At 43.8% G+C, this 24,893-nt stretch overlaps 1 protein-coding gene across 7 annotated transcripts in view; it reads right to left on the bottom strand.

Moving 5' to 3' along the window:
* Positions 1 to 6,045: 6,045 nt before the first annotated feature.
* The window catches only part of tab2 (TGF-beta activated kinase 1 (MAP3K7) binding protein 2), a 28,020-nt gene continuing 9,172 nt past the window's right edge, over positions 6,046 to 24,893 (bottom strand). For 5 of the 7 annotated variants that reach the window (XM_067989343.1, XM_067989344.1, XM_067989345.1 and 2 more), the window contains 7 exons: positions 22,412 to 22,525; positions 19,209 to 19,401; positions 16,376 to 17,966; positions 12,466 to 12,626; positions 11,850 to 11,943; positions 9,829 to 9,909; positions 6,046 to 7,990 (listed from right to left, as the gene is read on the bottom strand). In XM_067989343.1, the coding sequence (XP_067845444.1) occupies positions 7,845 to 7,990; positions 9,829 to 9,909; positions 11,850 to 11,943; positions 12,466 to 12,626; positions 16,376 to 17,966; positions 19,209 to 19,310 (2,175 nt within the window). In that variant the 5' untranslated portion in view covers positions 19,311 to 19,401; positions 22,412 to 22,525 and the 3' untranslated portion in view covers positions 6,046 to 7,844. The remainder of the gene's footprint in view (positions 7,991 to 9,828; positions 9,910 to 11,849; positions 11,944 to 12,465; positions 12,627 to 16,375; positions 17,967 to 19,208; positions 19,402 to 22,411; positions 22,526 to 24,893) is intronic. The other 2 variants (XM_067989346.1, XM_067989349.1) reach the window with 2 other exon arrangements.

Here is a 24,893-nt window from a genome sequence, read left to right as displayed (position 1 = left end):
ACACAATGGTCTTCCTGAGCACCAGCCTAACACAAACTGAGTGGTTTTACCTTCATGTGGGTGTGGGAGAGACTTGGTCTACAGGAACCGAGGAACAGGTTCAGATTATAGTGTCAGGATCCAGTGGCTTCAATGTTGCACAAGCACCAGAATCTGAATTAAAACAAGAACCTGTATAAAACACTGAAAGTCGGGTAGAACTTGTTGGATTATACTCCGACACATCGCTTGCACTACCTGCATTTGGGACTTTGTGTGCTTTACAGAGCCTCCTGGAGTGCAGATTATGTAAATCCTTCAGTTTGTTAGACTGTTGATGTGGTGTAAACAGTTTTAAATTATTTAGGCAGTTCAGGTTGTTCATTCTGCAGTCCAGTGTGTGCAATGTTACAGGGGGTGCAGCCCTTGCAGATTGCAGTGCGCAGCCTGTTGATCTCAGCAGGTGCACAATGGCAGCCATGCGTCTGTTATTTCCCCAAGATTTGTGCTCCGTGACCACCGGATTGCAGAGCTGACACTTTTGTTCAGACTCCCAGAAACTTGAGCCTGTAATCTAGGCTGACAATCCAGTGCAGTACTGAGGGAGTGCTGAGGAACGAGGGGGATGGGGATGGCGGGGGATGGGGATGGAGGGGGCGAGAGGGTTGGGATGGACGGGGGGGGGGGGGGGGTGGGGCGAGGAGGGAGGGGATGGGGGCAAGGAAGGTGGGGATGGAGGGACGAGCAAGGTGGAAGGGGATTGGGGGTGAGGGGACGAGGAGGGGAGTAGGGGGCGAAGAGGGAGGGGATGGGGACGAGCAAGGTGGGGATGGAGGGACGAGCAAGGTGGAAGGGGATTGGGGGTGAGGGGACGAGGGGGTGAGGGGACGAGGGGAGTAGGGGGCGAAGAGGGAGGGGATGGGGACGAGGAAGGTGGGGATGGAGGGACGAGCAAGGTGGAAGGGGATTGGGGGTGAGGGGACGAGGGGACGACGAGGGGAGTAGGGGGCGAAGAGGGAGGGGATGGGGACGAGGAAGGTGGGGATGGAGGGACGAGCAAGGTGGAAGGGGATTGGGGGTGAGGGGACGAGGGGGTGAGGGGACGACGAGGGGAGTAGGGGGCGAAGAGGGAGGGGATGGGGACGAGGAAGGTGGGGATGGGTGAGGAGGGAGGGGATTGGGGGATGGGGACTAGAGGGGAGGGCGGGGGGTGGGGGGGGGGGGGAGAGGGGATTAGGGATGGGAGGTGGGGATAAGGGGGAACAAGGGGGTGGGGTCCGGCACTGAAAGGTCCGGAAGACTCGGAGTCCCTGAGTGAACGGAAAGCCGCTGTGAGTTGAGCAGTGAGTCCGGGGATGAGGATCCTGCCGCAGGTGGGGGGGGGGGGGGGGGGAGTGAAGAGCGTATCTTCAGTCCGAAGGCTGTCGAGGAAATATCCCGAGATCCGAGGGGCTTTTCTCAACCCGCGGCCGCCGGACGGTCCAGGCCGGCCTGCTGCAGCGCCCCCCGGTGGCCAGGGCCGGACGGTGCACGGCTATCCGGCGGATGCAGCGCCCCCTGGCGGCCAGTGCGCGGTGCTCCGCTATTGGAGCGGGCAATCGGCTGCAGCGCCCACCGGCGGCCACGATCGGACAGTGCACGGGTATTCGAGCGGACCCAGTGGCTGCAGCGCCCCCCTCCTCCCCCGGCGGCCAGTGCAGAGCTCCTACTGGCAGGTGTTTACCATCGTTGCCATTACCTCTCACAGCCCCACCTGTAAGTTATCAATTGTAAACAATTTTACAACACCAAGTTATAGTCCAACAATTTTATTTTAAAATCCACAAGCTTTCGGAGGCTTCCTCCTTCCTCAGGTGAATGTGGAAATGAAATCCTCGAACCTATCGCATTTATAAATCACAGAACAATGCCTGGTGATTACAGATAGTCTTTTCAACTGCCCGTTGCCAAGGTAACCAAAGTGTTCAGACAGATAGGTGTTACCTACAAGGCCACCGAATATACAAATGGCCAGAACTAAAAAAGCAGATGATGTGGAGATGCCAATTAAAAAAACAGAGCGAGAGAGGCAGAAACATATCGACAGCAATTGACCCGTTATATTAAAAACAGATAACATTTGTTCGCTGGTGAGGTAACGTTTACAATTGTCAACCCCAGTCCATCACCGGCATCTCCACATCATATAAGTTATCAAGCCTAGCTTGAATGTTTCAGGTCAAGCAAGATTAGAGATGATAGAACTAATGTGGAGGAAAGCGAAGAGAAGGATGCAGGAGGTGAAAGGGGAAGGAGAGCAGATGGAGAAGACAGTGGGAGGGGTAGGGATAGGGCAGGGAACAGTGCTAAGGAAGTGGAATTCAGATCAGTAGAGGATTAAGGAATGAGACAGGTAGCCATGGGGGAGGGGAAATATAACCATGGGGGTTACTGCTGCTGAGAAATGCAGTTGGAGGTTACTGCAAAAGGGGAATTGAAGAAGAGTAGAAGTAGCAAGTTGGAATGAACTGCAGCCATGAGGCTTGGGGAAAAGGATTAACAGCCAGCAAGGGAATAAAGGTAGTCCAAATTCCCCCTCCGGATGGGAGGGGGAGTTTGGACTACCAAAATCTTGCTCAAAGGGGGAGGGATGGGGGCTGAAGTCCTGCTCTGTGGGTGTGGGGGAGTTAAGGGCTATAACAGCACTCAGTAGGGATGCAAAATTGGCAGGTGGGGGGATTGAGTGTTGTAATCCTACTTTGTTGGGGGGAATCAGGGGGTGAACTCCTGTTAATGAAGATGATCGAAATCATTTTCTATTGGGGGAGTTGAGACAGTGATCCTGTTCAATGGGGTCGTTATTGGTGGGCAAATATCCCGCTCATTGAGTAGGAAATATTGGTTCAGAGATGGGACAAGGGGGTTGAGGAGTTGAATGTTTATCCTGCATGGGGGTTGGGTCGACATTGCTGATTTTCCTCTTTGGGAAAGCAGCACCTCAAGTGGATAAAGCCATTTAAAAAAAGTTGATGGGATACTGGGTTTTAATGGAATACTGGCCTGGACGGTTGAAGGCACAGCCACCAATGCTGGGGCAAAGGAATTGGGGGATGCACAAGAGGCCAGAATTGGAGAAACACAGAGTTCTTGGATAGTTGTCAGGCTGGAGGAGGTTAGTGATAGGGAGGGGCGAAGCCATGAAGGGATTTAAATACAAGGATGAGAATTTTAAATTGCAGGCATTGGTAGATCAGGAGCCAATGCAGATCAGCAAGCACAGGAGGGATGGGTGAACCGGACTTGTTGCAAGTTAGGATACGGATAACAGAGTTTTATATGAGCTGACTGGCATTGCCTAAAAGATGAGTCTTTTAAGAGCGATGCCAGATGTAGTCCTCCCTTCCCCAAATGGCAGAAGACATGGAGCAATCATGTAGTCACTGCACTTCTCCCACTATCCTAAACATCCATCCCATCCATCACTAGCATATTGTGGCTGCAGTGTGTACTATCTGCAGGAAAAGCGACCTTCACCACCTAGAAGGACAAGGGCAGCAGGTGCAGGGGAACACCATCACCTCCAAGTTCCCCTCCAAGTCACACACCATCCCAACTTGGATATATATTGCTGTTCCTTCATCGTCACAGGGTCAAAATGTACTTAACAGCACTGTGGGAGCACCTTCTCCATACAGACTGCAGTTGAGGCTCACCGTCACCTTCTCAAGAGCAACTAGAGATCAGCAAAAAATGCCGGCCTTGCCAGCAATGCCCACAGCCCAAAAATGAATAACCGAGCACATGGAGGCAAAGGGGCATCTCAATCACAAGAGGCTCCAACTGAGACTCAAGTCAATGACCTCTCTCATTGCAGCCATTGAAAGAAAGAGATCAGGAAGCAGCCTATGTCAAGCGTACACTGCCACCTGGAGGAAACACGGGGTAAAACATACTGAGCACTGAGTAATAACTAGCATTAAATTATCCACAATTTTTCAAAAGAAGATTTGTCTGCAACTGCAGAATTAGGTGCCACAAAATGCCACTTTCATCGTGTACCATGTAAGCCTGAAATAGAGAGACTGGGGTAACTTCAAAGCAAATCCCAGCATTGAAGTAACAGTGACTTACCCAAGGGCTCTGCTGCTGCTAGTTAATGAAGGAACTTGCATTAATACAGCACCTTTCACGACCTCCAGATGTCCCAAAGCGCTTTACAGCCAATGAAGTACTTTTTCAAGTGTAGTTACTGTTGCAGCAAAATGTGGCAGTCTGTTTGCGCACAGCAAGGTCCCACAAACAGCAATGAGATAATGATCAGATCATCTGTTTTTTTGGTGGTGTTGGTTGAGGGACAAATATTGACCAGGGCATCGGGAGAACTCCCCTGCTCTTCTTCGAAATAGTGCCGAGGGATCTTTTACATCCCCGAGGGGGCAGACGGGGCCTCGGTTTAACGTCTCATTCGAAAGATATTCTCTCAGTACTGCACTGCGAGTGTCAGCCTGAATTACATGCTCAAGTCTCTGGAGTGGGGCTAGATCCCACAACTTTCTGACTCAGACGAGTGCTACCACTGGGATACCACTACTTGGGGAGAGCCCCAAGAACACTGGAGGGATGTTCTAGCAACACTGAGGTGGGCCCTGGAATCTCCTGTCAGATACCTCCTCTGCCCCCATTGTGCACCTTCAGGTACCCTCACCAACTTTCCCTATCTTCAGTCAATTGTTATCTTTATATTCCTGCCTTAAAAGTATATAAATGTAAATTGCTTCTTGAAATTAGTGTAGAGAAAATCACAGGCTGATGGTGTTCAATTTCCTGATATGTACCCCTGACTTGTGTCAGGAGCAACTATTAAAGTTTGCAGACTTGGTTTTTAATAAACATAAATTTGCTTAAAAAATAAAAATTACCTCAAAAAGGCTCAAAAATTCATGATTTATGCAGCTTCTAATTTTTATATAAAAATTCCTTAAGCATCTAAAAATGGATCAGGAGAGATTTTAACTGGAGAAATACAACCAAAAGACGTGATTGATTAAAAAAAAATCCATTTTCTATAAACAATCTCTTTGCTTTCGTTTGTAACCAACAACAAATAATCCATGGTAATAGCTGCTGCTGTTTGATACTCTAGTAGCTGATTAATATTTATGGGAATCTCTTCCACATGTACATGTGGAAATCAAAGCTCTAATATCTGGTGTACTATAGAGAACACACAAGATTCCCATATATCAATGCTCTAACATCTATCGTACTGTATATGTGGGTCAGATTTCCGTGTCGCTGCTCTATCTGATGTATCATACATGGGGGAAGAGACATATGGCAATCTCTTTCCCACGTACAGGACTTCAAATACTAGAGCATCAAGACTTTGTGGGGGGGGGGGGGGGGGGAGATCTCTCTAGACTACCTCAAGAGACTAGAGCATCAAGACATACTGGAATCTCTCCCTACAGTACCTCAGATACTAGCGATCGAGACATTGGGGGATCTCTCTGCCATCTACAGTACCTCAGATACTAGCTCATCGAGAACTGGGGGATCTCTCCACCATCTAGAATACATCAGATACTAGAGTATCGAGACATTAGGGGGGGGGGTGGGGGGCAGTTCTCTACCTAGAGTACTTCAGATACCAGAGCACTAAGAAATACAGCCATGTACTGAACCTCAGATACTAGAGTAGAGACACAGGGAGATCTCTCTGCCATGCATACTACTTGAGATCCTAGAGTATTGAGATACAGGAGCTTCTCCCCACCACGTACTGTACTGCACATACTAGAGCATCAAGACGAAGGGGGATCTCTCCACCATCTAGTGTACCTCAGATACTAGAGCAGAGTCATTATGAGGATCTCTCCGCCATGCATACTACTTAAGATCCTAGAACTTTGAAATACAGGGATCTCACTCCAATGTTACAGCACCTCAGATACTTGAAAATGAACACAAATTGTGAATCTCTCCCACATGTACCCTACACTATCCTAGAGGTATTAAGTAAATTTTTAATAAATAGCTTTTGTGTTGGAAAGACAATGTATCTAATTAAAGTGGAAAACCATCAAATTAAGATATCCCATTATGTTTTATTAATAAAACGTAAAACCAGTCAATTTTCCTTTAAACCTGCAGATGAAGCTCAGGACCGCTGTGTGGTAATATAACTGTTTTTATATACACTCTACTCCTCATAATTCAAAGTCCTTTTTATTTGCACTAAAAATTTTGAATTATCCAGTAAGATCAATTGAGCAACATAAATAACAGAAAAGTAGTAATTTAGTGCTTAAGAAATTTGAATGAGCAGGTAATTTGAATTTGGCAACTTCGAATTACGCATAGACTGTACAGAACTTGCGGCATAGTGACTGAGTGTTTCTGGTCTGTTAAAGACCTCAGCTGTTGATCTCAAATTCTCCTTCGACACTTTGAAAGCTGCAATCAAGCACAGTGCCAGGGAAGCTGTGATCAAGTACTGCATATCATTTTTAAAAATAAAATCCCTATCTCAAATGGATAAATTGTTATTTTCACACTTGTCCGTCACACTGCTGTCTTATAAACTGCATTTGCAGGTCTCAAGAGCATAATTTATAGAAATGCTGTACAGAAAGGCCACCGAAAGCTGCTTTATACATAGCTTTGTTTTTTTTTAAGTTAATTTAAGGCTTCACTTCTCATAGGTATCAAGTCGATTGAGACGATGATTTTACTAAAAAACGCTCAATGAAGTTAGTTACCAAAGTCTAAAGCATGATACATAAAGGTAATACAGGAAACTGAGGAGCAGAGGAAAAGAGATGGAATTTCCCTCCCCAAGTTTCTCCCCTCCTCCCCTATGGTACGGTAACGGCACGTATGGTTTCTCCGGTGCCACTCCACCCAATTATCATTCGTCATGTGTGAATTTAGATGGTGATTGCCAGTAGGTCATTCAGTCATGGGGGGGGGGGGGGGCGCATCATGGCCAAACCCAAACCTGCCCTCATCAGATGAATACACGTTATCTCTTTCCAGCAGCAGGGTCAACAGATAGGAATTAGGAGCAGCAATCTTTGCTGATAGGGATCAGGAGCAGCAATGTTTGCTGATGTTTTCCTCGCCATCTCTTGTACCAAAGCATCCCTGCTGACCTGAGCTGACTCAGCACACAGGAAGGAGTCAACCTGGAACCTCCCTGATTTGTAGGGGTTAGTTCAGGAAGCTTGAAAAGTAGATTGTATGCATTGTAGGAAACTTCGGAGTATTCTGCGTGTGTAACATGGTCGTTTTATTTTTTTGTCCCACGCTGAATCTTATAAAAGTTGCAGAGCAGAAAGATGATCAGAGAAGTGAGGTTTGCTAGTGATGCACATATTCTGTCCCACCGAATCCGCAGGTGCTTCTCTAGGGCTGGCGTTCCCAATGTCCTTTGCTGTTCCTTCAGTTTATTTGCTTTTAATTTTTTGTCGAATTCTTTTTTCATTCCCATCTGCAGAGTCCTGAGAATTAGTATTTTTTTCTCCTTAAAATGTATCTTGGGGAGGAAAGTGGGAGAAGAGGACAGGAGAGGCAATAAGACCCACAGCGGTTCATATAGATGTGGCTTCATGAAACCTTCTGTCTCGACTGGTTAACGACACATCTGGTACCTGGCAAATCTGGCTTCAGCTCAGGCCCCAGCAACCGACTGCAGAATCCTGAATCTGTGTGTGCAATCCCAAAAACCACTGTGTTGAAATAATAATCTTCATTAAAGACCAGACCTGGTCCAGACTAAAATTCTTTCCAGCATTGTATTTGCTGAGTCACTGCAGTCTTTGTAAACAATTCCTTTATCCCAGGATTTGTTGGGGCATTCATCCTTTCACTGGAAGCATTATGGCTCAGAAATGCTTGGGCATCTCGCACTGTTCACAGCGAATCAGGGCTGGATGGTTCAGGAAGGTACAGGTGCTACAGTTCCATTGAGCCCCTTCATCCTCCTCTGGATCTAGTACTGGTTTTGATGGTTTAACTGCAGGTTTCTGCTCTGTTAGAAACAAAATGTTAAAGGGTGTTGAAATAATGTTTCCCCCCAACTTGAATTTAATGGTAGATCAATTCAAGAGAAATTGTTAAGAACTCAAAACTATTTTATCTTGTCCACCCCTCTCCATCCCATGCAACTTCTAATCATCACTTCCTCACATAGCTTGTGTTTCTGTTTCACTGCTTTCAGTGGTGGGTGTCCTGCCTTTCTTTTTGAACCTGCATGAATGCACTTTATTTTAAAATTCAACACGCAAAAATTTTTCAAATCCTTCCTGTGGAAAAATAATTTTAAAATTTCCAAACATGACAGAATGGATAAGAGGGGTGACAAAAAGCTTGGTCAAAGGGAGAATCTGAAGACAGTCTTAAAGGAGGAGAGACAGTTACAAAGGTTTAGGGAAGAAATTCCAGAGCATGAGGCAAAGGCACCAGAAAGCATTGGTGCCAATTGTGGGGCAAAGTGAGGGAGGCAAGCACAAGAAGCTTTAGTAAGAGGGGTGGAGAGTTTGTTGGGGGGGGGGGGGGGAAAGAGGGTGGATGGTGGAACTTGTAGGGCTATAGGAGGTTACAGGAACAGAGAGAGAGACAAAGTCTTGAAGGGATCTAAACACAAGGATAACAATTTTGAATTGGGGCATTGGGGGACTGGGAGCCAGCGTAGGTCAATAAGAACAAGGGCGATGGGCGAGAAGAAATTGGTAAGGGAGAGGATACGGGTAGCAGAATTTTGTATCAGCTGACGTTTATTAAGGGTCGAGGTTGGGAGGCTAACCAGGAGAGTATTGGAGTAATTGCACCTGGAGATGACAAAGGCATGAATGAGGGTTTCAGCAGGAGCAGAAGCAGGCAATGTTATGGAGGTAGAAATAGGCGATCTTTGTCATGGAGAGGATGTGGGGTTGGAAACTCACCTTGGGGTTGAACTGGACGCTGAGGATGGGAACAGTCTGGTTCAGACTGAGACAGTGGCCAGGAAGGAGGATGGAATCAGTGCCAAAGTTTGTGTCGTGGGTCAAAGCTGACGGCTTCAGTCTTCCCAATACTTAGAAGGAAATTATGGCTCATCCAAGACTGGATGTTGGACAAGCAATCTAATATAGCACAGAGGCAATGGGGGTTGAGAAAAATGGTGGAGAGGTAGAGCTGGAAGTTATCAGTGTACTTGTACAAGAGGCTTGAGGGGACCTTAATGGCAGGCTTCACGTTCTTTAGTCTTCAGAATCTGTCGCTATACAAGTCCCTGGTTATCCAAAAAGGGACAGTCAGCAGCTGGGGCATGCCAGCTCATCGTACTTTCCCTCTGCGGGGGGAGGGGGTTCCTGACTGGTGTTAATAGCCAGGGCTCCAGGGGATAGCTACAATTCCCCAGTAGCCATCCATCCAGTCAGTTTGCCTGTTCCTTAAATTAGTGCTGGCATCGTGGAGTGAGAGATGGTGGCTGCTGAGGGTATCCTGCAGTCCAGTGGCCTGACATCACCTGTCTACTGATATATAAATCAGAATGGCTTCCATTCTATCTATGTAAAGGGTTGTTGTTAGGCACCTTGATGGCAATAAGGTGCCATCAATAGAATACACCTGCATCCCTTAATTGATTTTCTCAACAAATCTGTCCAGCTCTCTCAAAATTACTGATGTTACTAGCCCGATACTTTGACTAATTTGACCAAAGTGGATAACGTTTATTTGTCTAAGAAACTCACCACCATCCGGTGAATGTTACAAAATAGTGATACCTACTATATGTCACACCTAAATTATAAGTCAGAGACCCTTCATAATACAAGCTCCATTTGATGTTCTGTTAGAGTAATTGTCATAAAATCTATACCTTACCTTTTGGTTTGGGTGGCACAGGACCTCGAAATCCCATATTGTCATAAAAATTGTGGATAGCACTGGGGTTAAAGTGTGGTCCTGCAAAGAGAAGAGATCATAGGTTGGTGATGTATCACAATGTTTGCTAGATGCTCCATCTTGCAGATACATATTCAACATTTCAATAAGCAGTACGTCGTAAATATTATTTTTACATTTAAACTTCCTTGCACATAATCTGGAAGGTGGTCCAACTAGTGAGAAAGGGAGAGAGTGAGCACTGCGGGGAGAGGTAAGACAGTACTTCCCACTAAACTCCTGCTCACCCAACTTCCCTTCCTGGCACCCATGTGAGCTGATATTGTAAATGGTTCCCTCTTCTCCGACAACATCTCCCACATTTTCAAAACGACTGTCATCATCCCCCGCTCTCAAAAAATTCACCATCGACCCCTCTGTCCTCACCAACTACCACTCCATCTCTAACCTCTCTTTCCACTCCAAGGTCATTGAACGTGTAGTCCCCTCCCAGATCCATGCCCACGTCTCCCACAACTCCTTGTTTGAATTCTTCTGATCAGGTTTCTATCCCTCCCAAAGCACCAAAACTGCCCTAACCAAAGTCACAAATGACATTTCTTTATGACTGTATCCTTCTTGACCTCTCTGCAGTTTTCAACATGGTTGACCACACGATCGTCCTCTACTGTCCAGTTCGGTGGGACGTTCCTCACTTGGTTCCAGTATGACTTATCCAATCACAGCCTGTGCATCTTTATTAAAAGCTTCTCTTCCCATCCTTGCACCGTTATACTTGCAGACTGTGAAAGACTCAACCTTGGGCCCCTTCCTCTTCCTCATTCACATGCTGCCCCTTAGTAACATCATCCACAGACATGGGGTCAGGTTCCACCGATGATACCCAGCTCTACCACTCCATCACCTCTCTCGACCGCTCCACTGCCTCTGTGCTGTCAGACTGCTTGGTCGATATCTGGTCTTGGATGAGCTGCAATATCCTCCCGCTAGAAATTGGAAAGACCAAAGCCACCATCTTCAACCAATCATAAACTCCGTAGCCTCGCTATCGACTCCGTACCCCTCCCCAACCATTGTATCAGGCTGGAACCAGACCATTTGCAATCCAGCATCCTATTTGACCTCAAGCTGAGCTTCCAACTCCATATACTCTCCATCACAAAGTCCGCCTACCTTCACTTCCATAGCATTGCCCACCTACGCCGCTGTCTCAGCCCAACTGCTGCTGAAACCCTCATTCATGCCTTTGTCGCCTCCACACGTGACTCTTCCAACATTCTCCTGACCGGTCACCCATCCTCCACTATCCAGAAACTTCAGCTCATTTAAAACTACAGCCTGTATCCTATCCCATACCAAGTCCTGCTCACCCATCACCCCTGTCCAGGCTGACCTAACCAGTCTCAAGAGCCTCAAGTTTAAAATTCTCATACTTGTGTTTAAATCCCACTATTGCCTCTCCTGTTCCCATCTTTGTAACCTTGTCCAGTCCTACAAAGGCCCTCCCTCCAACCCGGGAAAATGATGTCCTCGAGCTCCAGCCCCTAGCATAGCCCATCCTCTTCATCCATTAAGGAAAGAGAGAGTCCGCACCGCCTGGGGACGCGCAGGGCGAGCCCGTGCCGCCTGGGGAGGCGGTGAGAGAGCAGGGTCTCCACTTCTTTACTGTTCTCAGGCTCTTCATTACATGACTATGCTCAGGATCTCAGTTACAAAAATGTCTCAAGGTCTCCATTACATGAAATCATTCAGGGTCTCCATTACATCAGTGTGCTCAGGGTCTCCATTACATTAAAGCATCTTTAATATTATTGAGTTGTTTTGAGTTTATTGATGATTCTTGCACGTTACAGTAGAATTCATTAAATTTTTTTCACAGTCAATAGTCAAACAAATTGCATTGCATATTGTTACGGTCAGAAAATTGTCAGCGGATACTTTGTAAAAATACCATTTATAATAATTGTTGATGGTGTCAATTTATTTGAAATCAAACATACCTTTTGCTTGAAACAGGTCAATCTCTTTTGTTATGCAGTCTATGTCGATCTGCAGCTGTCGGTTGCTACTTCGTAGCTGCTGCATTTCCTCTAACTGAAAGACCAAGGTGTATACTGTCGTCACTCTCAGCAATTTCAAACAGATAATAAATCACAGCTGTCAAATTATTATTTCTACTTTCCTATATCATTTACAGTACTTAATTCAAATCACTGGATAGTTCACGTTTTTTAGTGCAAGAAACAACTTTAAATTGTCATTAGTCAACTGCATATCAATGGTTGAGTGTGCGCATTTACAAAGGGAACGCAGTGATTGATGAGGGAAGGCCCTTATCAACTTTAATTAAAATTCCTGATGTGACAAGTTAGTGCTCAGCACACAGGTTATGGTATGCTGCTCTTTATAGAATGGTTATGAATTTTCAGCACCGAATACTACAGTTAAATTGAAAAAGTGATGCTTTACTGCATGAACTCAAAACAAAATGATCCAAAAGCTGTTTTTTAATTGCTGCGTAGAATATATAAATAAAGTCTTAGCCATTCACATTAGCTTAAGAGGAAGGAAAATAAAAAGTAAATTTGTTAAACGTTGTTGAGTTGTGAATTGTACCGATGGGATCTGGGAAGCTGAATTTGATCGTTTCATGCGTCGTTGGGTGAGGTCACTCTCCATCTCATTAACTTCACTTTTCAGTTTGTCTAGCTTTTTCTTCTCCAGCTCAAGTTCTCGATGCAATCGATCCATTCTGGCTTTCTGATGCACTAATAAAGCTGCAACGCACATCAGAAAATCAACATACAGATAGATCACTGGGAAGTAGGCACAACATAATTCAGTGCATCATAAAGAACCTGACACTAAAGTCCCCAAAATACCCCCTTTTGATTCGGACACACCGTTCTTGGTTTTTAATTACTCAACCATTAGAAGGTTGACTTCATTGTACACCCAATACTTGTTAATTTGAAATAAACTAATAGTTATTTTGAGATAAAAAAATAAAGGTGATTAAGGACAAACTGATAATAAAAATCCTTTTTATTTGGTATTTTATTCTAAGTGTTGAAATTATATTTTGTAGGTCAGGTAAACGTTTATAATTGCGGTAAACCCATGCGCTACTGAACTATACACATCAATTAATTCAAATGGGACAGGTCCCAGTTACTTTTTGTATTACCCTCATCTAGTATTTTAAACTCCTTACATTAACCTTAAAACCTTATTTTTGTGTGCTATCCAACTCTAAGCCACATTTCCGTTATTGCTACTATATCGCAGCCCTACATATTTAGTAATGCTTCTAACTCTCCAACTTTGATTTAAATCCTCACATGCATACCAATCAATTCTAACTCCAATTTTGTGGAATGCTGACCCGTATTCTTTTTCCTGATTTTCTCAGTTAACTTTTTTTTTTAATATTCCATGCCCATTCTCTAACTATGTTTTTTTTTATTTCTCACCACCTTGAAGCCACTTTCTTCCCACTGTTTATTTCAGCTAAGCTTCCTGCTTCTATTCCAACTGATTTGTTAATACTGCTCTCCCTCTCTGGTCTCGAACCTTGCCTTTACCCATTCCTGTGCCATATTAGTTTAAATCCCCCCCTCCCCCACCTCGCTGAATATTATTTGAGAGCAGGGAGTACACTGATACTGCTGCAAGAATCAATGAGAGCTGGAGATTCAGTTATAGTGCTGCAGTACAATGTGAGAGCAAGGGAGCAGCGTACTAGTGCTAAAATACTACTCGAGGGCAGGGAGTACAGTGGTAGTGCTGCAGTAGTATATAAGAACCAGGGGCACAGCTATAGTGTTGCAATACAATGTGAGAGCAAGGGAGCAGCATACTAGTGTTGAAATACTACTCAAGAGCAAGGAGCATACAGGAAGTACGTACGTGGTACTGTAATACAATGCGAGAGTTCAGTTATAGGACTGTAATACTATGTGACTGTAATATTACCCTCTTTCAGCCCTACAACATGCTCCTGGACTCTCCATTCCTTCAAATCTGACCTCGTGTATCATCCGTTGATGGTCGTGCTTTCAGCCACCTCGGCCTCACACTCTGGAACTCCCTCCGAGCCCCTCCACCTATCCTCCTTTAAATTCACCCCTATCACCAAGCTTTTGGTCTCCCCCCTAATATCTCCTTCATTGGATCGGAATCCATTTCTTCTTTATGGCTCCGTGAAGCGTCTTGAGATGTTTTTCTATGTTAAAGACATTATATAAACGCAAGCTCTTGTTAAGAGCAGGAAGTATAGTATTAGTGCTGCAATACTACATGAGAGCAGAAAGTACAGAGTATTGTAACACTATGTGACACAGTATATTTATAGGACTGTAATACTATGTGAGAGCAGGGAATACAGCAGTAATGCTTTAATACTATGTGAGATCAGAGAGTAGTACTGGTGCTGCAATACTATGAGAGCAGGGTGTACAGTGGTACTGTAATACTATGTGAGACTAGAGTGTACAATAGTTCAATACTATGAGAGCAGGGGGTATAGTAGTACTGTAATACTATGTGAGGCTGGAGAGTACAGTTGTAGTGACATAATACTAGGTGAGAACTAAGTATAGATGTAATGATATAATACTGTGAGCAGTGATTACAGTAGTAATATAGTACTTGACAGCAGGGAGTACAGTAGTGATTTAATACTATGAGAACACAGGGATTGTGGTAAAAGTGATATAATACTATGAGTGGGGATTACAGTAATAATGATAAAATACAATGAGTGGGGATTGCAGTAATAGTGATATAATACTGTGAGAGCAGAGGTACAGTTCTAGTGCTGCAATACTGAAAGCAGGGAGTACAGTGATAGTCATATAATACTAGAACACAGGGATTACAGTAGTAGTGATATAATACTGAGAGCGGGGATTACAGCAATAGTGATATAATACCATGTGACAGCGGCGATTACAACAATTGTGATATAATTCTATGTGAGAACAGGGATTACAGTAGAAGTAATATAATACTGTGAGAACAGGGATCACGGTAGTAGTAATAATACTACGTGAGTGGGGATTACAGCAGTAATGATATAAGACTGTGAGTGAGCATTACAGTAATAGCGATATACTATGTGAGTGGGGATTACAGTAGTAATGATAATACTGAGAGCAGAGATTACAGTAATAGTGATACAATACTATGAGAACACAGGGATTACGATAGTAGTGATAATACTGTGAGTGGGGATTACAGTAATAGTGATATAATACTGAGAGAGCAGAGGTACGGTTCTAGTGCTGCAATACTCAGAGCAGGGAGTATAGTAATAGTGATAATACTATGAGAACACAGGGATTACGGTAGTAGTGATATAATACTATTAGAGAACGGCGATTACAGCAATAGTGATCTAATACTATGTGAGAACAGGGATTATGGTAGTAGTAATAATACTATGAGCAAGGATTACAGTAGTAGTGGTATAATACTAAGAGTGGGGATTACAGTAATACTGAGAGCAGAGGTACGGTTCTAGTGCTGCAATACTGAGAGCAGGGAGTACAGTAATAGTGATATAATACTTTGAGAACACAGGGATTACAGTAGTGGTAATAATACTATGTGAGTGGGGATTACAGTAGTCATATAATACAATGAGAATGGGGATTACAGTAATAGTAACATAATACTGTTGGAGCAGAGGTTCGGTTCTAGTGCTACAATACTATGAGAACACAGGGATTACAGTAGTAGTGATATAATACTATGTGAGAGTGGGGATTACGGTAATAGTGATATAATACTGAGAGTGGGGAATACGGTAATAGTGATATAATACTGAGAGTGGGGATTATGGTAATAGTGATATAATATTGTGACAGCGGGGATTACGGTAATAGTGATATAATACTGTGAGAGCAGAGGTACAGTTCCAGTGCTGCAATACTCAGAGAGCAGGTAGCACAGTAGTTGTGCTGCAATGTGAGAGCAGGGAGTACAGCAGTAGTCCTATAATCTAGGTAAGAGCAAGGCTACAGTGGATGCGCTACATTATATAGGGCTGCACTACTGTGCCAAAAATAAAACTCCTAACACTCTGGCAATTTAATTTCTAGACCAAACTTGAACAATCTTTGAAGTTCATTTTATTCATACTTAATAGTTGGGACTCCAAGTAACTTTGCTGTCCCATCATGCAGTCAGTGTAGCCTAAGTGTAGCCAAAGTGGCCTATTACAAAAAATGCAACGACATAAAGCCACGGGGAAGTATTCAATTGATTTCTTCAACTAAAAAGGCCGTTGGCCACACATATTGCTCCTTTAAAGCAGATGCTACAGGAACAAAACAATTTTCTGTTCATTTAAGTGCCTTGCACGAATCCACTGCCCATGCAAGATCTGTAATGGCATCAGCACTCAATCTATTGCATTTTCAGTTTTTATCTACCTTTAAGAAATCCATCTGGGACGCACACAGGCTGCAACAGATACAACTGTTACAGTTTGGGGTAGATAAACAGTCAAAATTCTCTGTACCTTCTGTATAGGCGGCATCATCAGACCCCACGCTCATTCTTCGCGTCTCGCTGATCCGATCGTTGCGAATTGAAGCAGTATCAGCCGCTAGCTGCAAATGCTGGACTGGTTCGGGCTCCGCATAATGATCGGGGAGGCTCAAGAGATTGGAAGGTTCAAATGTCGGGGACGCAACCCCGGGGGAAATAGCAGGTGGCTTGTTTGGCGAAACCGTGATCTTAAAAGTGTACTTGGTATTGGGTTGGGTGACTACCACGCGAGGTGAAGTGGCGGCATTGCAATTGCCTGCACTGCGACTCTTGGGTGGGTGATGACGGATGTAGGCAGGTTGAATGAAAGCGGCTTGCTGTGGACCCACGCTGATTTGTCCTGCGGCACTTCGGGAGGAGGAAGCTGACCCTGGGTTTGCCGATATGTACACAGTGGGCTGATTTCTCAGGCCCAGCTCATCGCCCGCTGCCGGGTTTGCCGAGATATAGACCTTCGGCTGGTTGCGTGCGACCATCTCCTCGCAGGATGGAGGGCTGGCAGAAATGTAGACCGTGGGCTGACTCCTGCCTACAGGCTGGCTGCCGATGGAAGGTAAAGGGGCTGTGCGAGAGCTGGAGGAACGCAGCATAGTTGAATTATTCCTCTGTGGCGATTCAAGTTTGATCTCAATTTGGTTTTTCCGTGGCCCTGTTGAGATATTCTGAATGTTATACTGACTGTAAATCGAAGGCGGTGCACTATTAGAGGACTGATACGGAGGCACTTGAGAATTCGTAGGGGAGCTGATAGGCATGTACACATGCGAGGTCTGGTGGCTTTGCTGGCCTGGGTGCACAGACTGCTGGGATGAGGTATATGCTGAACCACACTGCGAAGTAACAGGGGCGCAGAAGCCTGGCATTTGCTCCACCTGCTGCTGATGTGAGTACTGTGGAGCCTGGAAGACCTGCTGCTGTTGATTGTACTGTGAAGCGCTGGTATGTTGCCCGGATATCCAACCAGGCTGCTGTGACATCTGGCGGCTTGTACTGCTTTGTGCCGTCACGTAAGGTCTAATGTAGATAGAATTACCTTGAGGGCTATTAAGTACAGGCGGAGGCACACCACGTATGTGCAAAGACGTAGGAGTGTTATGGCCAGTCTGAATGTTAGGTGCCAGAGTGACTGTAATTGGGTTGAACCTGGGCATTTGTTGGGCTGTGCTCGATATTCCCTTGGAGCCCAATGGCTGAAGAAGTCCAAGTTGCTGGGGCGAAGAATGGCTGCGATTCATGTCCATCGTTCCAAACATATTGAAGCCTGCAGCCAACTGAGTTGGCGTTACCTGCAGCTCCTGTGTAGGCTCATAGCTAGTCAAAGCAGTCTGGAGTGCCCCATCACTGTCGCTATGAGGCAGAGTTCTGCTTCCATTCAACTGACTTCCTTCCTTCCAGCGCTGATACACGTTCTGGGACTGGACATCCAGATTGAGTTCAGACATGTGATTGTGAAGTCCAGAAATGTTGGACTCATCCAAAAAGTTCAGGTCCCCTTCTCCATAAAGATACTTGGTGCTCTCTTGAGACAAAAACTTACAGCAAGCATCCAAATTGTTACCGTTCTGGAAAAAAAAACAGCAACAGAAAATTAGAAAGCAAATGAATATCTCGCACATTAATATTCCCTCTCTATAAAATGACTGAATTTATTAATGGAGAACGTGCATACGTTTAAATTGCAAAGGAAAACACAAACTACATTGCTCAAAATCATAGAATCATAGAATGGTTACAACACAGGAGGCGGCCATTCGGCCCATCGAGTCCGTGCCGGCTCTCTGCAACAGCAATCCAGTTAGTCCCACTCCCCGCCTTATTCCCATAGCCCTGCAATTTTTTTCCCTTCAAGTACTTATCCAATTCCCTTTTGAAAGCCATGAATGAATATGCCTCCACCGCCCCCTCAAGCAATGCATTCGAGATTATAACCACTCGCTGGGTAAAAAAGTTTTCCCCTCATGTCGCCTTTGGTTCTTTTGCCAATCACCTTAAATCTATGCCCTCTGGTTCTTCCCCTTCTGCCAATGGGAACAGTTTCTCTCTATCTACTCTGTCTAGACCTTTCATGATTTTGAATACCTCAATGAAATCTCCTCTCAACCTTCTCTGCTCAAAGGAGAACAGCCCCAGCTCCTCCAGTCTATCCACGTAACTAAAGTCCCTCATCCCTGGAATCTTCTGCACCCTCTCCAAGGCCTAAAATACTTCTTAAAAACTTCGGCCATCAATTTTCCCTCTCAGCCTGCTGAATACCAGCTCAATATAAGGTTTTTCTTATCTTAGAAGCATTAAATATTTACATATTTCACAATAACATGATTAAAAAAGAGAGAAATTGAATAGAAAGAGAGAGGAAGAAAGAAAGAAGAGAAAGAGAAAGAGAGAAGAAAGGGAGAAAGGAAGGAAAGAAAGAAAAAAGACTGATTGTTTGGTTCAGACACCAGGAGAACGCCATGCTCTTTTAAGTGGTGTTGTGAGCTCTTAAAAGGTGCACCTGGACCAATGAAGCCTCGGTTTAATATCTCAACGGAAGGGCGACAGCTCCATCAATTCAGAATTCCTTCAGCACCTCCATGGAGTGTCAACCTGGATTAAGCAATCTTATGTGGGAACACATGGAAAAGTACAGTCAGCTTGAAGGAGGGATCATGAATAACTTCCTGGATTTTTTAAAAGCCACCACTGCCATGATGAACAAGGGAAGTTAGATTTGCAAAAATCAATGGATAAGTTTCCACATCAGAGATCAATGGCTAAAACTTAAGGACTGTGGAATGAGCTAGCTCAGATTTTACTGCACCTACCTGCAGCATACAGTGGGAGACAACACACTCGGGTACTTCAGGGAACTTTTGCCGCAGGTCATGCAGAACCTGAATATCAATTTGTTGTCTTCCCTGGGCCATTCGTATTCTGCCTCGTCAAGTGTGACACTGCGTTGGCACAAAGATGCAAGCCTCAATCACAGCAAAACTCTTGTCTCCCATCAGGCATCTTCTAAAAGATACAGGTTGAAATAATTAGTTTCTAAATATTGGTAACATGCTAACTTAAAATATCATATGTAACTTAGACCATCATGAACCTGCACAGATTTCATGTAATTTACAGCAAAGGTCGGGGGGGGGGGAAGGCCAGTATTGTGCCTGTGCTGGAGCTGGAGCAGTGGAACTCAGTGTTGAGTGGATCTTCACTCAACTCTTCATACATAGGGTAGTGGAAATCTGGAACTCTCTATCCCAAAAAGCTGTTGAGGCTGGGGGTCAATTGAAAATTTCAAAACTGAGACGGTTAGATTTAGGTAAAGATATTAAAGGATATGCAGCCAAGGCTGGAAAATGGAGTTAAGAATCAGATCAGCTATTATCTAATTGAATGGTGGAACAAGCTCGAGAGCTGAATGGCCTACTCCTATTTCTATGTGCCTAAGCGTTCCATGCTCCAGCACTCTCTACATAAAGAAATTTCTTTTGATCTTCTCCTCACTTGTTGAGTGGAACTTGTAGAATGTGGGAATGTGTGAAACCTGACTGTCTGGGACTACCACAAGCGAAAGAAGGGGCTCCAGGCTGACTCGTTGAGCTCCAAGTTCCTGAGTTTGGGATACTGATGGAGACACTTCACCACTATACAGAAGGAAGAATAGTCCCGGGAACACACGTTACATGAGGTGGTCACCGCATAGTGAGAGAGGAATAGCGAGCAGAGGGAGAGAAGTGAGTGATCATGCACAGGAAGCAGTGTGGTGAAGGACTCTGGTAGAGCTTCCTCGGGGTCTGAAGCTGCCTGATGGATGAGCAGAGCTGGATATCTAATGGCACAGACAAGAACAGTGACTCAGGGGAGGGAAATCATGAGCAACAGAACCATACAGCAAGTATTAACCTGGGTGAGGGGGAGAGGCAATGAGTACTTATGAGGGATACTATTAAAAAGATTGATCAGTCTTTTCCACAGCTACAATCAGGAGCCCCTAATGGTCTATTGGCCTCACAGATGCCAAGGTAACAGAGTGGGCGAAGATGATTTTGAAGCAGCCTGAAATCATGGTTCTTGGGTCTTCGGCTACCTGGTTCCCCCCAGAAGCCTGCCCAGTTTAGCCTTTTGCAACCACCTTTTTTTGTTGCCCTATCCCATCCACCCAATTTTAGAGCCTGGCAATGAAATAATCTGTGGCTGAGTCAATGGAGCAAAGCAAATTTATTAAATTAACAATGGCAGAATAGGTAAAATAATGTTTCCCCTCTGATCTCTCTGCTCCTCCATGTCACCCTATATCCACTTAGATACCCACTATCTCCCCAATACCTACTGCCTATCTTCAAACTATTCCCTTTCCCCAATTGCGCATTCACCCCAAATACACATTAGTCCAATACTCATTAGCCACATCTGAACTATCTCCTCCCTCACCCAAATTCCAACTAGGCTATGCACCTTGATTAATGACCACCCAATTCCCCCAAATTCTCATTACTCACAGTACCTCCTTCCCCCACATTACTCACTACACCTCATTGGCCCTTCACTACTCAGTACCCTAATCTCCCCTGAAATCCTTAATTCTTTTCTCCGTCAACTCATCTCTACTCTCTCAAAACTGCTCACTATCCTGCATTATATCCTCACCAGTCTCCTAAAATATTCCCACACCACCTCCCAATCATCACATGGCCCACATCGCACATCTTTATCCATTACCACACTTCTGTATAAAACACTCGACCTTCAAACTTATCAGCAGTACAACAGAAGATCCACTAGTATATAAAAAAGACCACCTTTACCTATCTGTATTTAATTTTATCACTTTCCTTTTTTAAAGCTTGAGATATACAGCAAAATAGTATGAGAGATGTACCAACCTGGGGGTTGCTGTTTAGCTGTACTGAGAACAGGGCAGGTTGTGGGGGAGGGCTTAGCAGCACTGAGCTTTGGTAGGACTAAGGGGGGATGGTCCTGGGGTGTAGTTCTGGAGTTTGGCAATTTGGAGGTGAGGGAATTTATGGTTTGGCAGCAGTGAAGGAGGAACCTGAGTTTTGGGGTGGGGATTGGCTCACTATTGGATTCTTGGGGTTTGTCAGCAGTGAGGATGCAGGGGGACATGAGTCTGATAGAACTGGTGGGTGCGTAGCCAGAAGGTGGAGAGTTCCCACATCTGGCAGCACTGATTTGTAAAGTGCTAAGAAATAGCTACAAACACTCAATTTAGCATTTTGGGATTGCTTTCTGGAAAATAAGTAAATGCCATTTTCCTTTGATAAGTGAGTATCACATATGCATAAATAAATATACTGAACTCTATGGAAGAGTGAACAGGTGGCTGCTTTCAGACAGCAAAACTCAGTCAACAATTTTTGCATCTCTTGAGAAGTGGATGTGAAGAGTGGGGTTTGCAGCCAGTATTGTCTATGCCTGGGCCCATCTTTCTGCCAATCAAACGCTCACAGAAATTACTTCAGGAAATATTATTTCCCTGAGACGAGACCCTCTGTTTTTTTTGCATAATAATAACCAAATAACAAATAGTTTATACTGGTCATTCTCCCATGGCATTGCACATGGGGACTCATATCAAGTGGAGTTTTCAGGGGAAGCGAGAATAGAGGGTAAGCAGGTAATTGAGCCAGAATGATATTTCAATTCCAATTCAAAAGTCATACATCTGTTCTTAGCTTTATATTTCCATTATAGATTCCTGTCCACATGCATAATGGAAATTGCCTATGTAAAATTGTCACACTGTAAGTACATCCTCCTGCTAGTATGGAGCTGCAGCGCTGAGGGAAAAGGTGTAATTACAGTGTGACAAATCAACATCGGCAGCTTCCATAATAAATGTGGATACAAGAATTTATAATTGAAAACGTTCACAGGAGGTGCACTTAGGCACCCGAGTTTTAATATATTAAATAGATCGTTATCAGGTTAATATGCAAAAAAAGTATCCCCTCATTAAGCATCTGGGTTTTTCCAATCTACAACAAATTATTGTTGCTTCACTCACCCACTGCAGCTGAACAAACAAATCTTATGAAATCAAATCACTGTTTCCAAAGAGTAAATGTGAACAATTTGAGTGTCTGTCTCTGTGACTCTCTCTCTCAGCTTGACTCGCTTTCTGAAGTAAAAAAAATGAAATAACTTTATTTTAAAATTGAGTTGAAAACCTACTTCAAATTCATCATCCAGGTTCTATTGAAAATTATTTACACAAAGACACAAACCGAAATACTGTTATTCAGAGATACTATTCATTTTTCCAGAGAAAAATAGATTCTTTGTAATTCAAACATAAATAAAAGCAGACATAAGTGTGTAATTGTTGCTGTCTGTCATGTTGGAAGTTGGACACATACACTCTTAAAAAGCACTCAATATAAAATAAACCAGACTAAATTATTTTGAAAACCACCATACAGATATTGTTAGAGGCTGCAGAGACGCATTGTACCAGTTGGACAGGCTAAATGCTGCTGAAGCATTCTTGAAAGCTGTTCACTCTGCATACACCCAGATTGGTCAAATATATCAAACTTAAACCCAGGCTTTTGAGAAAGGCTGAGGCCTTCAAGTATAAACATTAAATGAAGGCATTCAAAGACACAAAAGAACAACTTTATGATAAAGTTCAATCATGTGAATGTATGTACATTTTTAATGTCCTTATGTTACAAACCTTATTTTGGATGTAGAAATTTCAGTTAATGAGGGAAAAAATGGCATCAAAAAAATGTTCTGAGTTCACCAACTCTTTTTTTTTTAAACTGAGTTTACATTTCAGGTATAGATCCTTTGTCAGAACCCAGTTCTACATCTGAAGCATTAACTCATCTGTTATCTACAAAGATGCTGCCTGCCCGCATTAACTCATCTATTATCTACAAAGATACTGCCTGACCTGCTGAGCGTTTCCAACATTTTCTGTTTTTATTTCAGATTTCCAGCATCTGCAGTTGTTTTGCTTTTTCCTTTTTTTTGTAGTGGTTGGTTCTCTTGACTGGTCATTCAGGATTGTTAGCTCTTTTAAGTCCTTGGTAGTTTCTCATTGGCAATTTTGATTCAAAATTCCCCAACCTATTCACTTCTGATTTGCAGCTGTTTTACTTTAGGCCAATCAACAAAATGGAAATTGATGGGAAGTGAGTGTTACACAACAGGAATTGTGTGCAGGTTCATGACTTTTAGTGTACAACTAGTGGATCTTTTATGGCGATATTTGCAGTAAGTCAGAGCATATGATGTATGTCTGTCTCCCAAATGCCTGGGCTTGAGCTTGATACTTTTGCTCTGAAAGATGTATTTCCAACATTTTTAAAGGGCAAGTTGAAATATTATTTCCATTGTGAGTGAACACTGTGCAAGAGCAAGTGACTGCAATGATTGTGAGCAGTGTGCAAGAGCAAAAGTGCAGTGCATGTGTACGATCAAGAGAGTATTATGTGCGTGCTTGTGCAAATGAGAATGCTGTGCAAGTACGAGAGCTTAAAGTCATGCTTATTTGCAATGCTTGCTCTTTAAATCTATGTACTGAATTTCGCATAATCCTGTTATGCTACGATCTTTGGCAATAATGAGGCTAATGAAGGACAAGGTACGCAGTGACCCTATCATTATGTTACTGGTTGTGGCTATTTCTCTTTTATTTACAAGTTCAACAATGCTTTATTCAGTCAGCAATTTTTACATCACTTTGAAAGTGGCTGGGAGATGGAACTTCCAATGGAAAATTCTCTGAATAGCCACTCTTGCTGTCAGTCATAAAAATTTATGTCTACCTCAGGTAAGATCATTTACCTCAGATAAACATCCCAATGTTCATGGTTTACATTTCCTTCAGGTTTTACCTAAAAAGAATTCAGTAACCTCACACACTTCATAGAATCTTACAGCACAGAAGGCGGCCATTTGGCCCATCGTGCCTCTTTGAAAGCTATCCAATTAGTCCCACTCCCCTGCTCTTTCCCCATAGTCCTGCAAACATTTCCTTTTCAAGTATATATCTAATTCCCTTTTGAAAGTTACTATTGAATCTTCTTCCGCCACCCTTTTAGGTAGTGCATTCCAGATCGTAGCAACTTGAACTTCTCGGTTTTTCCACTTCAATGCATGAGTTGCAGAGTTTACAAACAGCAAACACTGACACTATCAATTTTCATTCAACTCGAAAGAGAAGGGATTGCCATGATTATGTGGACAGCAACCCATCAGGAGAAACCAAAAACTAATAGGACAAAGTCAGCATGGCTTTATGAAGGGGAAGTCATGTCTGACAAATTTGCTTGAGTTCTTCGAGGATATAACGTATTGGGTGGATAAAGGGGAACCAGTGGACGTAGTGTATTTAGACTTCCAGAAGGCATTCGACAAGGTGCCACATAAAAGATTATTACTTAAGATAAAAAATCACGGGATTGGGGGTAATATTCTGGCATGGGTGGAGGATTGGTTATCAAACAGGAAGCAGAGAGTTGGGATAAATGGTTCAT

This window comes from Heptranchias perlo, chromosome 8 (genome assembly GCF_035084215.1).
Source record: "Heptranchias perlo isolate sHepPer1 chromosome 8, sHepPer1.hap1, whole genome shotgun sequence".
In the NCBI taxonomy this organism is placed as follows: Eukaryota; Metazoa; Chordata; class Chondrichthyes; order Hexanchiformes; family Hexanchidae; genus Heptranchias; species Heptranchias perlo.
The sequence above is the reverse complement of the archived record's forward strand: the minus strand, read 5'-3'. Positions and strand labels throughout refer to the sequence as shown.